This window comes from Cervus elaphus, chromosome 11 (assembly GCF_910594005.1).
Source record: "Cervus elaphus chromosome 11, mCerEla1.1, whole genome shotgun sequence".
In the NCBI taxonomy this organism is placed as follows: Eukaryota; Metazoa; Chordata; class Mammalia; order Artiodactyla; family Cervidae; genus Cervus; species Cervus elaphus.
In genome coordinates, this window is record NC_057825.1 from 8,608,554 (window position 1) to 8,625,168 (window position 16,615).

The 16,615-nt window shown below is 55.8% G+C and overlaps 1 protein-coding gene across 1 annotated transcript in view; it reads left to right on the forward strand.

Annotated features, from left to right (window-relative positions):
* Window positions 1–3,453: 3,453 nt before the first annotated feature.
* The window catches only part of NIBAN2 (niban apoptosis regulator 2), a 53,162-nt gene continuing 40,000 nt past the window's right edge, over window positions 3,454–16,615 (forward strand). The window contains exon 1 of the mRNA XM_043916807.1: window positions 3,454–3,713. Within this exon, the coding sequence (XP_043772742.1) occupies window positions 3,659–3,713 (55 nt within the window). The 5' untranslated portion in view covers window positions 3,454–3,658. The remainder of the gene's footprint in view (window positions 3,714–16,615) is intronic.

Below are 16,615 nucleotides of genomic sequence, written 5' to 3' on the forward strand. Positions count from 1 at the left end.
ACTTTTAAAGAATTTTACAATCTTCCCAGAATAAAGCTAAAAACTCCATGTTCTGGATGTTCAGGGAGTCTCCCATCTGGTCCCACGCAGCCAGGGAAGGGCCCCTCTTTCCTCGTCCCTGCAGGAGCCTGGGAGTAGCCGTCAGGCCCTGGGGCCCATAGGGACTCATGTTCCTTGCCTTTGCACACACTGACGTCTTTACCTGGCACTCTCTCTCCCTGCCCACCTATCCAATGTTTAAATTGCTAAGTGCACACCATGGAATATCATCTTTTAAAAATCCACATGGGCTTCCCTTGTGGCACAGTGGTAAAGAATCCGCCTGCCAATGCAGGGGACATGGGTTCGAGCCCTGGTCTGGGAAAATCCCACATGCTGCAGAGAAACTAAGCCCTTTGTGCCACAATTACTGAAGCCCATGCTCCTAAAGCTTGTGCTCTGCACCAAGAGAACCACAACAATGAGAAGCTCTTGTTCTGCAACAAGAGTAGCCCCTGCATACTGCAACTAGAGAAAAGTTGATGCAGCAATGAAGATCCCCCCCACCCAAAAAAAAAGAATCCTTATGGGACTTCCTGGGTGGTCCAGTGGTTAAGACTCCCAATATAGGGGGCACCGGTTCAATCCCTGGTTGGGGAACTAAGGTCCTGCATGCCATATAAGGAGGGGAAAAACATCCTTGTAATTGGTGATTCTTCCAACAGAGTCATTATGAGGACTCTGAGAGACAAGGCAGGGAAAGTCTAGCGTGATACCTGGATGCGGTGTCAGTGAAGTGAAGGTCGCTCAGTCGTGTCCGACTCTTTGCGACCCCATGGACTGTACAGTCCATGGAGTTCTCCAGGCCAGAATACTGGAGTGGGTAGCCTTTCCCTTCTCCAGGGGATCTTCCTGACCCAGGGATCGAACCCAGGTCTCCTCATCACAGGCAGATTCTTTACCAGCTGAGCCACAAGGGAAGCCCATTTTTTATTTTATTTATTTTTTTATTTTTGACCATGCTGTGCGGCTTGTAGGATCTCAGTTCCCCAACTTGGGATTGAACTCCGGAATCCCACAGTAGTGAAACCCTGGAATTCTAACCACTAGACCAGGGAACTTCCCGTTTTTCATTTTTAAATCAACTTTATTGAAGTAGAATTTATATGCAATCAAATGCACCCCCTTATAAGTCACATAGTCTGATGAGTTTTGACAAATAAGTACTCTTGTGTAACTGCCAAGACATAGACTGTTTCCATTCACTCCCAAATCTCCTCCCTGATTTTTTTTTTTTTTTTTTGCAGTCAATTGCCCTACACCTTGCTACAATTTTCTATGTGGACTGAATGAATCTTTAATTCAAGGGGACAGGCCCTGTGCTATGAGGGGAGTTATTCACATGTTTGCAGTGTCTTTCCTCTTTCACAAGCTTGCTTGTCTCACATGGGAGGTCATGTGTGCTCAGAAGGTCTAGGTGGTGACACATGACAGAAGGTCTCCAAAGCCAAGAGGGAGAGCTCCTGGGCTAGGGGCCTGACCCTAGAAGTTCATGGGTGTTGCGGGCTCACAGGCCTGTTTGCACCACAGAGGCTGCAAAAGGCTGGCTTGTGGCCCCACCTTTACCCCAACTGGTCCAGGCCTCCTGGGTGTTCAGATGTCAGATGCCTCGGTGATCTACCCACCTCTCAGGTTAGAGCAGGCCTTTCCAGTGTCTACAGTATGGGTCATGGGAAAAAGAAAATGAGGCTAGTAGTATCATTTGCTTCTGGTGCAAGAGAAGTCAGCATGTCTGCAGACTTGGCCTTTGGCTGGGTTCTGCCTCCGCCTTACTGTGTGACCTTGGCACGTCACTTTCCCTCTCTGGGCCTCAGTTTCCATCTCTGTAGAAGGAAACTAATCATCTCTGCCAGCTTGACTTCAGCTTCACCTCATAATTCTCTGCTGCGTGAATACATCCTGCTCTTCAAAGCCTGTGCTTCTGCCCATGCTATCCCCACTCCCTGGAATGCTGTTTCCTTAGTATCGCCTGTTAAAATTCTCGTTCTTCCAGCTGTAGTTCTGGTACTACTCCTGCTGTGATTTTCCTCAGGACAGAATGCTCTGTTCCTTCCTCAAGCTTCTCTGTGCTCTCGAGGGCAGGGACTGTGACGAAAATAGAATGGTGGGTTCTGTTTATTGAGATGACCCATGCTGTGCCAGGGGCTGTGCTGGTCACCGTGTTATCTCCTTTAATCCTCACAACAAAGCATCATTCTTCTCAGTAGACAGATGAGGAAACTGAGGTTCTCAACAATGCCACATGTCCTGGGGCCCAGAGCAGGTAGGACAGCTTGCAATCCTCTCTTTTCATCCCCAGCATCTTGCAGAGAGCCGAGCCAGCAGCTGTTTATCATCGAACGCACGAAGAGTGCCTGTATCCCATTAGTCAACTTCAAACCTATCTTCTGTTGGCGTTGACAGGTCTGAAGCACCGTGCTCAGCAATGTTAACTTTTATTATCATCGCTTTCTGCCTATGTCACAGTAACAGTAAGAGCTGTCCAATTACAGGGTGGGGCACACAAAGAAGTGGGTAAGTACTCAGTCATTGGGGCCAGCAAGCAGAAACGGGATGACCCCTAGGATGCAGTACAGGAGGTCTGAACATCAGCAGCCAAGGGTGGCTTCTGCTACCCCAGTCCATGATCTGGGGGTCCCAGGGGTTAACCCGGCTCCCCTACCAGCTTGGGGGATAGTGGGGTAGAATTGAAACACGTTCTCCTGGTACCTGTGACCCAACCATGCCCAGCCCCCAAACTCCATGTTGGTCCGTGGGTTTTGGATCTGCATCTTTTACAAACTGTACTTTTTTTCCCCCCCCTATTCCTGTCCCACAAGCCACCTCCGAAGTGAAATACCCACATGCGGAGCCCGAGGAATGCGCGCCTGGCCTCTGAGTCGGAGCTTTCCCTGCCACCTCCCTTTTCCTTGCACTGTTGTGCAAGACGGGCGGGTACACCTTCTGGGGCAGGTCGGATCAAGGCCAAGCAACTTCCTGAGAGCTGGCAGCCGCGGGCGGGGCTGGGGCCGGGGAGCAGGGGCGGGAAGAGTGCTCCTGGGCGTCGCCTACCGGTCCCCCACGTCCTTCCCGGTGTGGCTCTCTTCCCAAGGGGGTCGGGGAAGGTGGGGGGGGAGGCGGTTGACACCCAGGCTGGAACCCCGCAGGCACCCCCGTCCTTTCAGACGCCCTCCCACCAGCGCCATCTCTTTCTTGGTTTCGGTCACGGTCCGGTGCGCCCCGCTCCGCGTCTCCCCCCTCGGCCTCGCTTTCTCCGACCTCCTCTTTGTTTCTGTCTTGCAGGCGATCCTCGCATCCCCGGGCCCCCTGCCCCGCCCGCTCGCCAGCCACCGAGGAGGGGGCGTGGCTCGAGTCCGGGGGCGTGGGCTGGCGGGGCGGGGCGTGGGCTGGCGGGGCGGGGCCGAGCTAGGCGGGGCCGCGGGCTGGGGCGCGAGGCGGAGGCGGAGGCGGCCAGCTAGTGGACCGACGCTACTGGAGCCGGAGCGCTAGCCGGGCAGAGGCCGCAGCCAGGGGCGGCGGGAGCAGGGCGGGCCGGCTCCATGGCGCCAGCGGCGCCTGTCTGAGCAGCGCAGGCAGCGGCAGGCGGCGGCCGGATAGGGCCGCGCGGCTCTTCCTTACCATGGGGGACGTGCTGTCCACGCACCTGGATGACGCCCGGCGTCAGCACATCGCAGGTGAGTCCGACGCCGCGCAGCGCGCTCGGGGGTCCGGCGGGGAGCCCCGGCCACGCCCCCATCCCGGCCTGCCTGCTGGGGTCTGGGGAGAGACAGGCCCCAGGCAGGGCGGGAGTGGCCCAGGGCCAAGACCTGTTGTCCAGGCTTGTTTCTCCTACGTCTGGGTGCCCCTTCCTGGCTCCTTCTGAGCCCGCCCTTCCCCCTCCCGAGGGGACTCGAACTTCCACCCACCCCTGGGAGCCGCTGGGTCTCTGGATTCCCGGACACACTCCCGCAGTCTGAGCTGTGGAAGAGGGTCGCCGCCTCCCTGTTTCACCTTGGGTATCTCTGCCCGGAAGCTGACCGGGCCCACTCGGCCAGCGTGTCCTGACCTTCCCTGACTGTCCCAGGCCCCTGCTTGCTCTGGCCCCAGACCCAGTACACGTGGCCGAGGCTTCCAAGGGACTGGCCCATCAGGGTCTGAGCCTGAGCCTGGGGAGTGGGCCTAGGAGAGATGGGGTGCACAGGAGGGGTGGGTCAGAACCCCTGTCCCTGGCCGGCACAGCTGGGTGCTTCCGAGGGCAGCTTGTTAAGGTGTCTGGTTAAGGCCGGAGCCCAGTCTCCTCAGCCCCCTCCTTCAACTGCGCCTGCTCCCAGCCCTGCACTGTGGCCGCTTCTCAGAGGGGCAGCTGCCCTCTTCCTTTCCTGGGAAAGCACAGGGAGTGCTCTAGGGTCCTGGGCTCCTCCTTCCCCAAACCCCAGGAATGGAGAGACAGGGTAAAACCCTCAAGCTGCCTGGGAAACTCAGTTCTGGGGGAGGCTGCCAGGGGGGAGTCCCAGCGTCTGTTACCCATCTGGGATCTCTTGGACAAGTCTCCTAACGTCCTGGCCCCTTAGTTTCCTCCTCTTCGAAATGGGGTGAATACTTTCTTGCTTATTAATCGATTTAAGTGAGCTAATTCACATGGCTTACTTAACACAGCTCTGGCATGGGGGAGACCCCAGTGTGTGGGATGCTGGTCCATGTACGATGGTGGGGGGCAGTCTATGAGAAGGGAGCCTGTTGCTCTTAGCTGAACTTGCCTTTCTCTGTCCAGTAGACCTATCACATTGTGTCTGCCTACACTTATCATGATGTGTCTGTCCTGCCATCCTGTAGAGTTTCAGCAGCTGTGTTCTGCCCACGCAGACCCCTGGAGAACAGGAACCAGGGGTCTCCCAATGCTGTGTCCCCACCCTGGCTGGACACAAAGATTTGTCCTGTGACTGGGGTCCTGGGCGCATGGCCGGAGATCCCCTTTTGTGCCAGGCCTGGGGCTGGCCCAACAGTGGGGGTGATGGAGAAGTGAGTCAGCCCCTCTCCAGCATCAGACCAGCAGGGGGTTAAGTCCTGGAACACTTGTTTGCAGGACAGGCCTGGACTCTGGGAGGAGGAAGGCTGGGGCGGAGTCTTCCTGTCCCCTCCCTGTTGGTGGCAGCCTCCTAGGGCTCTGTAACAGTCCATCCATTCACGACCTCCTCTTGGGGCCCCCTCACCCCCGCCTGGGTGGGGTGTGCTGTGCCTTCTTGAGGGGGGGGCGTTTCCCTCCGCCCCCTCCCCCCCCCAGCTCTGGCTCTCCCCCTCTTCCTGCCTCCTGGGCTGAGAACTGCCACCTTGAAGGGAGGAGACGGAGGCCACAAAAGGTGAAGTGTCCTCTCATGGGCAGGCTTGGGTTTGCTTTGTGGATACCAGGCTGGGTGGAAGAGGGCTGGGCCCACTCAGAGCCTGTTGGCCTCTTTCTTCTCAAAACTTCAGTGCTATTAATAGCCCTCTTCAGATGCCTCAAATTCCTGGTCCAGGCTCACCTGAGGGGGCTCCAGCAGTACCAGGTGGGAGGAGAGGCAGCCAGCAAGCCTCCAGCCCCCCTCCCACCGGAGGGGGCTGCCTGGGAAATCTCTGGGGAGATTGTCGCATCCTCCTCGCCCCTCCCACGGAGCAGCCAGGGCATTGGGGCACTTTCCTGCAGGACAATTAAAATTCCAAAGCCCTCCCTCTCCGGCCCAGGGCTGCCCTGTAGAGAAGTCAGCTGTGCTCTGATTTCCGAGGCTCCATTCCTGTTCAGGTTCTGTAGCTTGGCCGGTGGCTCCCAGGGCTCTGTGCCCACCCCGAGCAGGTGAGTGCCAGCCTGCAAGTCCTGGCAGGGGTCAGGCGCGCTCCTGCCCATGGTGCCGTCTTTTTTTTTTTTTTTTTTGCTGTCACGGCACCTTTCATCCTAGGATTTCAAAGCTCCTGGCAAGCAGGGGCTTGTTCTCACACCGGCGGCCCCGTGTGGCTGGTGGCAGGATGAGCCTCTCCTTCGTTCGTAGGGGAGTTTGCATGGAGGAAGAACCCTGGCCAGGGAGCCAGGAGGCCTGTGCAACCTCGGGCAGCCACTCACTTACTCTCTCGGGGTCTCAGTTTCCTGCTGTGACCGAACCAGTGTGCACCCTGAGGGCCAAAGTCGCTTCCGGCTCTGAGGGCCTTGTTGTTCAGTCGCTAAGTCGTGTTTGACTCTTTGCCACCCCATGGACTGCAGGCTTCCCTGTCCTTCACTGTCTCCCGGAGTTTGCTCAAACTCATGTCCATTGAGTCGGTGATGCCGTCCAGCCATCTCATCCTCTGCTGACCCCTTCTCCTCTGAACCACCTGCCATGTTCCCCACACACCTCAGACTTGAGCCAGCTCAGGGTCTCTGTGTCTGAATCTCAATTTCCTTATCTGTAAAATGGGAATAATGACATCATGCAAGTCTGAAACTTAGCCCTGTGCTTGGGACACAGTAAGTGCTTAGCAAACATCTGCCTTTGTTATTGAGATGGTTCTTTATTCTCTGTTCCTGAAAGGGGTCCAGTGTTTGAGTTTAAAGGGAGCAGTTATAGCTGTGGTTAAGGGCTTGTCCAGGGTCTGTCCAGGGTCTGGGGTCAAGGTTGATGCTGGTTTCCTGGATGTAAGAATCCACCTGAGTTTTGGGAACCTGTGATTGCCTTCTGCATTGGCATATGTGTGAGATGGACACGGGTTCTCTGGAGGGGGTCCGGACGGCAGTGAGTGATGGGGGACCCATGTGACAGGGAAGGAACTAGGACGTGAAGAGATGGGGAGTTAGGCCAGCTCATGGCTTCTGCTTGGTGCAGAGGCCAGGACAAGTGTAGGTGTGCTGGTGGCTCCTATCAGCGCTGTAAGAGGGGTTCTTTGCATGTGGTCTGAGCCACATAAACCAAGATGGGGCAGGTGAAGGAATGAGCTCACTGTTGCTCAAGGTATACAAGTAGGGGGTTGGGTACTGCATTCATGGCAGGAGACCTGGCCCTGCCTGGCATGGAATAGTGGGGGATGGGAGGGGGGCTTCTGCCTCAAGGACAGCCTTAAAGGACTCGATTGTTCATCTGGAAATTCTGTTGACCAGGATGAAATTGTGGTGGTCAAGGAACTCCTTTCCCCCACTGCCTACGTACACACAGTTCCCTGAGGTTTATCACCTGAGAGCGTTCCTGCAGAAGTTTGCCATTGCCTGCCTGCTTCCCTTCTTCTGGCCTCACCTTTCCCGTTGCTAATTTTGTTATTAAATAGCAACTTTACTGAAACGCAATTCACCTGCCAGCCAGCTCGCCCACTGAAAGTGGACCAGTCAATGGTTTTCTGTATGTTTACAGAGTCGGGCAAGCATCCCCACGATCAATTCAGAAACTTAGGTCACCCATGAAAGAAACTCTCTACCCATGAGTCGTCACCCCTCACCCTCTCCCAATCCTTCCCAGTTCTAGGCAACCACTGCTCATGTTGCGTGATTGCAAAAGTAAGGCACACACACAGACAGTTTGGGAGTGGAAAAATGAAAAAAATGAGAGGTCCTCCACCTTCAGTCCCTCTCCCCAGAAGAAATCCCTCCAGATTGGTGTGTCTGGGTCCCCAAATGCCCATGGCTGTGTACATACACATTTAGCTCTGTTTACAAAAAGAGGTCCCATGGTATGTTTCTGTGGTTTGACTTTTCTCCCTGCCTCAGTATATTGTGAGCATCTTTCCACGTCAGAACACGAGCCTGCCTCCTCCTTCTGATGGTGGGTTTCCTTTTGTGCACGGCGCGGTTTACTTACCCAGACCCCTGTCAACCAACGTGGGGTTGTTTGCAGTGTTTAGCTAGTAACCATGGTGCTGCCCAAACTGCCTTGCACGCATCCTGAGCCAGGTTCCCCTATCAGAGCGGCCTCAAAATGAAAACGCCTGGGTCACGTTTTGATGGATTGACGCAGAGCCTCTGAAACGGCTCCCTCCTGACAGCACATGGTGCTTCAGTCCCAAGGATTATCACCCTTTTGGACCATCAGATATGAGAAAAGGGGTATCTTTTTAATTTATTGAACAAAGTAATGAATATCTTTTTTTGTTTGTTTTCTGAACTGATTTTAAAAGCCTGCCTTTCCTCCCTGGAGCTGTGGTTGTGCATCCCAGGAGTTTAGGGGTGGAGGTGTCCGTGTTTGGCTGCGCCTGTCTAGGTGTGTGGCGTCCTCGATGCTGCTCCGGGTTTTTCAGGGAGGCCACTAGGCCGGCCGGAAGCAGTACGCCACCCCCCACTCCCCCACCCCCTCCTGGCTGGCCTCAGCTGCTGCCCTTAGCTTAGGTCTGGGTCAGCCCCTGGAGGTGAGGCGTCTGGGGAGATTCTGCCCTGCTCTTGTGTCGTCTTACATAATGTGCTTTTGTTGGCGTTGACCCTGCCCTCCCCCTTCACCCAGCCTCCACTCTGTTCCTTTCCCACCGCTGGGGCCCAAGCTCCCGCCTCGCCTGCTCAAAGCTGCCTCCCACCTCACCCCTCCATCCTTCCCACACACGCTGCCAAAGAGCCTTTCTGGACCCAAGCTGGGCCGTGGGCCTCCCTCCCTGCCGCCTGAGGAATGAGGTTTAGAGACAAAACTAGGAGGATCAGTCACCACCATCCTGCAAGAATTCATTCTTTAGTGGTGTTTCCCTTCTGTGCTTATTGTTACCCACTGCCGAGACCATGACTCAATTCATGCCTTGCTTCTTGCACTAAACGATGTATAATAAACATCTCTCCCAGGTCATCAGAACCTCCCTGGAAGCATTCCCCAAAACTCCATCTTGTTCCACCCAAGGCCATCTGTGCAGACGTTTTTCTTAGTTTTTTCCCCTAAGGCAGGACATCGCCAGGCTCGCCTGTGACCAAATAGGTGGTTTTCAGGGGCAAACTGAGTCACTGTGTTTGTCTCTTTCCCCGCTCTGGTCAGCTTCCCTGCTGAAGAGAGATTCATCCACTTGCCCTCCCCTCCCCCAGCCCCCAGCCTGCTCCCACCAGCCTGGGCATTTCAAGGGAGGTCCATTCCTGGGAGCCCCCTGATGCCTCTAAGCTTCTTTCCTTGGGAGTGGGCTCAAAGAGGCTGCCGGTGAACTGGGAGGTGGGGGGGGGGTGTGTGGACACGGACTGATGTCCATGGCATCTGGGTGTGACCGACTGTATATGTCCTGCTGCTTCTCTTGAGGGCAGTCCACTGATTTGTCTCCTGCCAGAGGATGAGAAGATAGTAGAAGGAGGGGCCGCTCCTAACCTGTCTGCTTAGCCCTGTTTAACCGAGCACTTATTCTGTGCCAAGCCCTCCTTTGTCTCTTTAATCTGCACCCTCCACCTCCCTTCCCAGCATCTTACTGGCCGTGGTTGGGAGCACAGGGACAGAGTAAGTCAGTGGCCGGGGAGACAGCATGAAAAAGGGCCCAGAGAGAGGCAGGCGGTGGAGAGAAGGGGGCTGGGAAGGGAAGAGCTGAGTGGGAAGAGCGGCATGTCTCAGAGGCCCCCCTCCGGTCATTACTCAGCCAGACTCAAGTCTGTCTTTGGCCAGTCCTGCCCTCCTGCCGGCGCCCCCTCCTCCTCCTCCTTCGCAGACCGAGCTCATGACTCACTCCAGCCCGGGTCTCCTCCTCGCAGCATCCTTCTGCGGTCGCAGAAATTCCTCAGCTGCTTTTCCTTCCCCTGCCCCGCCCCCACCCACTTCCCTGCCTGCGGAAAAAGGGTTTTCTGAAGACGGGTGCCGGGCAGCGTTGGAAGCAAAGATGGAGGTTTCACACCCTCGAGGGTGGAGCAGAGCCGTGCCCCCGCTTCCCGGTCGGATCTTGGGGCCTGAGTCACGGAAACGCTGCAATCTTTCTGATCACACCGATTTTTCAAACTGGAAGAACAGGAAGTGCCCAGCTCTCCAGGGCCCCTGGTTCCACCCCCACCCCGGGAACCATCTCAGTGTGCAGATGCGCTTGGGTGGAGGGACCTTCCTGGTGACACGCGGATGGTAAGACAGAAAGAAGCAGGGAGTCCTGGGCAAGGCTGTGCAGGTAGACTGCGCGGGTTTGAGCCCGAGCTTTGCCACCCAGTGGCAGGTCGGCCACCCTCTCTGAGCCTCGGTCTCTCCCTTCTGTAAAAGAGGTTGACAGTGTGGGTTTCTCAGGGTGTAGAATCAAGAGTGGCAGCCCCTGCCCGGTGCAGCCCGGGGCTGGTGAGCGCTGAGAACACAGCACGTGGTAGCTCTGATGACTGACACTTCCGGGACAGACACGGGCCAGCTCTGTCCTGCAGCCTCAGGCCCCAGGCCCCTGCCATGTGCTCCAGGAAGTTGGCACGCCCCAGGTTGAGGAGCCCCCAGACTCTGGCCCTGGACAGCTGCAGCAGTCTAGTGGGTGGACGACTGAGACAAGCTGTGCTGATGCAGCAGAGTCCGTCAATAGCGTTGCCTGCGCTGTGCCCGATGTTGGGCAGGGCCCAGAGAATAAACAGGCAAAAGACAGATGGGAACATGCCCCCCCTCACCGGGCCGTCTGTCCCGATTTATTTGCTTGATCTGGGTTTCTGTTGACTGATTGCTCTTATGACTCTGACCAATGGCTCTGCCTTGGTCTGTGCCTTTTCTCTCCATCTGTGACCCCAAGACCAGTATCTATTTACGGGCATTCTCTGCCTCTGAAAATCCTTTCCTTGTGGTCTTGAGATGCCTCCTAAAGGCAGGGCTGGGTGGGTTTGGATGTTAGAAGTTGAAGGAGAGGGTCCCCATCTGTGTGTCTGTGAGACCCCGCAGGTTCTGCGATGGGCTCTGGCCCCAGACACACTTGGTCATTCTTTTATTCATTCACTCAATAATTACTGATCTCCTACTGTGTGCCAGGCACTGTGCTGGGCCCCAGGGGCATCCTGAGTCCCAGACTCTTCCACAGCCCCTGCCCATGTGGCGCTGCCTGGCTGGCTGCCCCTCTGCAGGGTGAGGGGGATCATCAGTGGGGACAGACCTTCAGTGGGAAAGTGTGAAGGGTGACTGGTCCAGTGGGTGAGGAGGGATGGGGTGAAGAGGAGGGAGCCACAGGGGCTGACCTTAAAGAAGAGGGGACCTTGTCCTGAGTGTCCTGGGGAGGCCTAGGAGGGTGGGTGAGAGGAGGAGGAGAGCCCAGTGGTGAGAAGGGTCCGAACCAGTATGGACAGGGTACAGTCAGGGTACGTGTGTGTGTGTGTGTGTGTGTGTGTGTGTGTGTGTGTGTGTGTGTGTGTGTGTGTGTGTGTGTGTGTGTGTGTGTGTGTGTGTGTGTGTGTGTGTGTGTGTGTGTGTGTGTGTGTGTGTGTGTGTGTGTGTGTGTGTGCGCGCGCACATGGGATGATGGGGCAACCAGGCCTTGGTGATGGTGATGTGTGAGGTTGGGAAGACCTGATGCCAGTTCTTGGTCCCGTGGGATTGATGGACCCCATCAATTTGTTTTGGGCTTCCCCAGTGGCTCAGCGGTAAAGAATCTGCCTACAGTGCGGGAGTTGCAGGAGACTCAGGTTTGATCCCTTGGTCGGAAAGATCCCCTGGAGGAGGGCATGGCAACCCAATCCAGTATTCTTGCCTGGAGAATCCCATGGCAAGACAGAAGAGCCTGGTGGGCTTTAGTCCATAGTGAGTGGGACATGACTAAAGCGACTGAGCACATAGGTTTTATTGAGGTAATCAGTGGTCCTGCAACCCTGCTTATCAGTCCCCTGATGATGGGAGACTTACTCCCTTCGTCAGCAACTCTGTGTATGAGAACCTTTTCTTCCAGGGGCAGAGTGGGAAGAGGTCTGGGCCTGGATTCTGAGGACCTGAATTTGAGAGCTTGTCTCAGTGGCCCTGTCATTTGGCAGATGACTTCCCTTCTCTGGACCTCGAGTTCCTTATCTGTCAAGTGGGTCTACGGTAGCCTAGACGTGCTAGATTGTTGTGAGGCATCAATGGGATGATGTCCCCTTGTCACCAGTCCTTCCTGTTGTGTATCATCTGTGACAGGATATTGGCTGAGGGAGTCCCTCCTTTCAGGGATCAAAAGTGCAGGGCGTGGGCCAGGGCGCTGGGGGCAGGGTCCACATGCAGGGCCAGGGACTCCAGTGGGTAACTGGGCACCCAGGAGGAGCAGAGCAAGAGTGAATTGTGGTTTGGGGACTTCCCTGGAGTTCCAGTGACTAAGACTTCTCACTAGCAACGCAGAGGGGCCCAGGTTTGATCCCAGGTCAGGGAACTAGATCCCACGTGCCACAACTAAAGAGGCCACATGCTTCTGCAATGAGGATTGAAGATCCCATGTCCTGTAACTAAGACCCAGTGCATGGATATACATAAATATATATATATATTTTTAAAAGATTTTAAAAAAAAGAATGAATTGTGGTTCAGAAAGTGCGAACCCCACTTCCACACCCACATATCTGTGGCCATGCCGGCTACAGCTGCTGTCCCTCCTTCCCATGCTCCACGCTGAATGGAGCTATTTTGTGTCCAGCCAAGTTTGTTAAGCCAGAATCTTCTAGAACAGGAGTCTCTTGGGCCAGAAGCTACTCACCCTCTTGTGCTTAACCCGCCTCTAATCCTTCCCACCTGCCAGGAGCCGTTTACAGGTGCAGGCTGGGAGGCGAGAGCCTGCGGGCTGGTGCCAGGTGACCTTTGGCAAGTCCTGTCTGGCCCCTTCTTTGCCAATCTGTGCAGTGGGGCACGAGCACAGTCTCTAGTGGCTTCCTGGCTCTGACCTCACGGGAGCCTGTGGGCCTTGGGCTGTGTTGAAGGCAGGTGCCCAGCAATTATTTATTGCATAATGCCATCTTGCTGTGGAGGGATGTGCCTTCTCTGAGAACTTGCCTGTGCTGGGTAGAAGGGATGAAGCAGGGACACGAGCCCTGATCTCATGGGCCTCATGCCATCCAAGAAGCTTCCATCAAGCTGAAGGCGGTGTGGTTTGTGTTACAAAGACAGTGGGTCTTTATGTTTCCAAAGTGCATGTTGGTTTTAAACTTTGGTCAGCCCAACGCAAGAGGCAACGTGTCCAGCCTTGACAAGGAGGCAACTGGCTTCTGCCCCAGAAAGGCCCGTGGCCTTGGGCAGGTTCCCCTTCATAAAATGGGAAGGTGATCCCTGCGACAATTCTGGGAGGCAGTTGTTCCTGGCATGTGGAACCTGCTGGGTACATGGCAGCCCCCTTTTGGCTGAGTCCTGGGGGAGTAGCGGTGTCCTTGGCCTGCCTGGGAATTCAGGAGTGATGGGACCTCCAGAGGGGAGTGGGCTGACAGCCGCACTTCTGTTTCCATTTTAGCTTTTGCTTTTTTGTTTGTGTTTTTAGAAGTGTTCCCTGGAGGTGCGGGTGGAAAGGGGGAGAAAAGAGAAACAGGACTGGGGCCTTGGGGAGTCCAGGTTCTGCTGGGCTGCAGAGCCGCGGTTAGCATGGAAGGGGTGCTTGCGGTTTGCTTGTGGTCTGGGCTGCTCCGGCCACAGCTCCCACTTGCCCGAGTTCGGAGCTTGCCGACAGGCCGTGGCCGCTCTCCTTTCTCTGGCCCAGTCCCTCCTCCCTCCTAGCCAGGAAGGCCTCTTTGTGGTCATCTGGCCCATCCCCTCCTCTGTTTTCGTAACTGAGTAAACTGAGGCCGGGAAGAAGGAGAGAGACATTCCCAGAGTCTCAGAGGCGGTAGACCAGGGACGGGAACCCGGGGCCCATCCCATTCCTGGACGCCCCAGACAGCAAAGACTAGTCAGGAAGGAGCGGCGGGCCCCGGGTGGGGCCGCGAAGGTTATAATTTTGAACACAGAGTAAACAAACAAGCCCTCCGTGAGAGAAGCGGCCCTGTGCCGGCCTCACAGATAGGCCTGTCCACATGCAGACAGCGAGGTGTTGTGGAGGATTAAAAAAAGCCAAGCTCCCTTCCCCTCCACCCCCGCTGCCATATTTTAAGCTGCCAGGAAGAGGAAGGAGGAGAGGCCGGACCCCCTGGGATGACCACTGCTCAGGCCGAGGGCATGCTCTGCACAGTCTCGGCTCTCTGTGCAGCTTTCAGCAGGACACTTCCCCTGTCTGGGCCTCAGTTACCCCTTCTCTAAAATGGGGGTGTTCCCTCGCTCAAGGAGAGGAAGGGCCGCAGGGCGATTTGTGCCGAGTGATTGAACACAGCGAGCCCTTTCTCTCACCCTGGCCTGAGTCTCTGTGGCTGGAGGCGAGGCCCCTCTTGGGGCGGCGGCAGCAGGGTGACTTTCTCAGGCCGGCCTGCTCCTCCTGGGAGACAAACTTCCACTCTGGGTCAGGCTGTCGCTGGCTGCCCAGCTCAGCTTTCCTGTTTTCCTGTTGAGATGGTGGCAGAATTTGGGAGGAACTGCTTCTGGGGGCCTGCTCCGCAGGCAGAGGGGCAGGGCTAAGGTTGGGCCTGGACACCCCGCCTCCCTGGGTGGGGGCCCAGGAGACTTCCCGTATGAGGAGGGAGCAGAGCCCCTCCACTCCCCACCCCCTCCTGAGTACCCTGCTGTGGCTTCTGAGAGTCCAGCGCTGTGGACAGGAGTTCAGCAGGCATGGCCTCCGCTTTGGGCCTCACTTTCCCCCGTGGTTCAGTGAAGGGATGGATGAGAGTCTCTGGAGGCCCTCTGGGCCAAGTTCTAGACCTGGAGAGGCTCTGGAGGACCCACAGACTAAGCCCACAGCCAGGAGCACTGTTCCCTGGGGCCACTCTCAACAGCTGTGTTGGGGCCTCCTCTGGGCGCCTCCCGTAGCTGAGGTCCAGGGTTCTTGCCGGTGATAATGAGCACCATGAGGTGGACAGTGTGGCCTTACAGGACAGAGCTGGCTCCACCAGCTGCTAGAACAGTTATTGTAGCTCTTGATGCCTTGGTTTCACCAGCTGTAAAATGGGAATGATACTACTACTTCACTTATTAGCTATGATTTAATGATATAAAGGATAATTTGCATTATGTGCATTGATCAGTTATGTTTATGCATATTTAACACAGTGCTGGGCGTAAGTGAATGCACAATAATCAATAGCTATTATTGACTTTTGTTAGTTTAAATTAATTGCTTAGCAGCGAGTGAATGAGTAAATGTCCTGCAAGGTTTCCATCTCAAAGCACGAGATGTTATTTGGACCTGAAGTTATTTGGAAGAAGGGTCTGGTGGGTGCCAGAGAGTGGGTTCAGAGGGTGGGGCAGATGTGGGCAGGGTCAGGGCCCTGGCTGGTTCTGACTTCCCCTTGGCCCGTCTGGAAGGAGGGTTTGCCTTCTACCTCGTGTCTGAGACCGCAGGCCTGGAGCGCGTGCGGCCGTGCACACAGCTTCCTTCCTCCCGGCGTGTATTCCTCTCTGTCTGACTCACTGGCTTTGAGTCTTTTGTTCTTGTCCTTGAGCCCCAGGGGTGAGGCCTGGAGAGGCAGGGCCCAGGGACTCAGTCTAGGATGGGCTGACCCTCCCCCAGCTCCTGACCGCTCTGTGCTCTGGGCCTCCGGTACTGAGCCCTGGTGTGACAGGTGGGGGACGCGACAGCTGGGTCCTGGTGCCCCTGCTGACTCACCGTGTGACCGGCCCTGGAGCACACCTGCACCCCTTGAGGATCCACTGTATGCTTGGCACCCAAACCAAGCACGCCTGGGCCCTGCCCACCTGGAGCTCAAGGCTCGGCCAGAGAGATGCAGCATTCAAGTGCTGCATACACTTGCTGCATACAATTCATGACCAGCCAGTCATTAATTAAATAATTATCGGAGGGCGCATTGTGATGAGATGATCACGCTGCTGGAGAGCTCACCTGCGTGGGCCCTGGAGGTGCTTGTCCGAGGGCTGTCTTGGCAATAACTGTTATTTGCCCTCCTGTCGCTGGTGGCCCAGGGACTCACCCAGGGTCCCTCAAACGACTCAAGTCCCTTCCCCTCTTGGTGTCTCAGTTCCTGGTCAGAAAAATGGCCCCTTCCAGGATGGGTACTGTGACAGGTTGGGGTCTTGTCGCTGACCCCACCCAGGGCTTGGGTGGTCATCTGGGGTTTAGGACAATGACCGCTGGTATTGGGTGCTTCTATAGGCTGGGTGGGAAAGGGCTGCCCAGGGTGGGTGGTCCTCACCATCTCCCACCACTAGTGGGAGTGATGGCAGAAAGGTGGCTGAAAGCCCCTGGTGAAACCCGCCTGGCCAGTCCACACCCCGAATTTACCTGAATGCAACCAGATGGTTATATTACAGCTGGGTTACAACAGAAAAAAAAAAAAAAAAGGAAGGAAACAATCTGTGAAAGTGTTCGTCACTCTGTCGTGTCCAGCTCTTTGCAACCCCATGGACTGTAGCCCACCAGGCTCCTCTGTCCATTGGGATTCTCCAGGCAAGAATACTGGAGTAGGTTGCTATTCCCTTCTGCAGGGGATTTTCCCAATGTTGGGATCAAACCTGGTCTTCTGCATTGCAGGCGGATTCTTTACTGTCTGAGCCACTCGGGAAGCTCAGAACAATGTCTATCAGTAGGTCATGTTCAATGGTGTAACATGTGGCCGTTGAAAGTGAAGATGAGCCAGGTATCTGCAAGTGCATACTAAGTCTGTGCAGGTGTAGGAAAAAAAATGAAAGGAAATTCATCAACATGTCAATAGAGATTTGGTGGGAGGGGG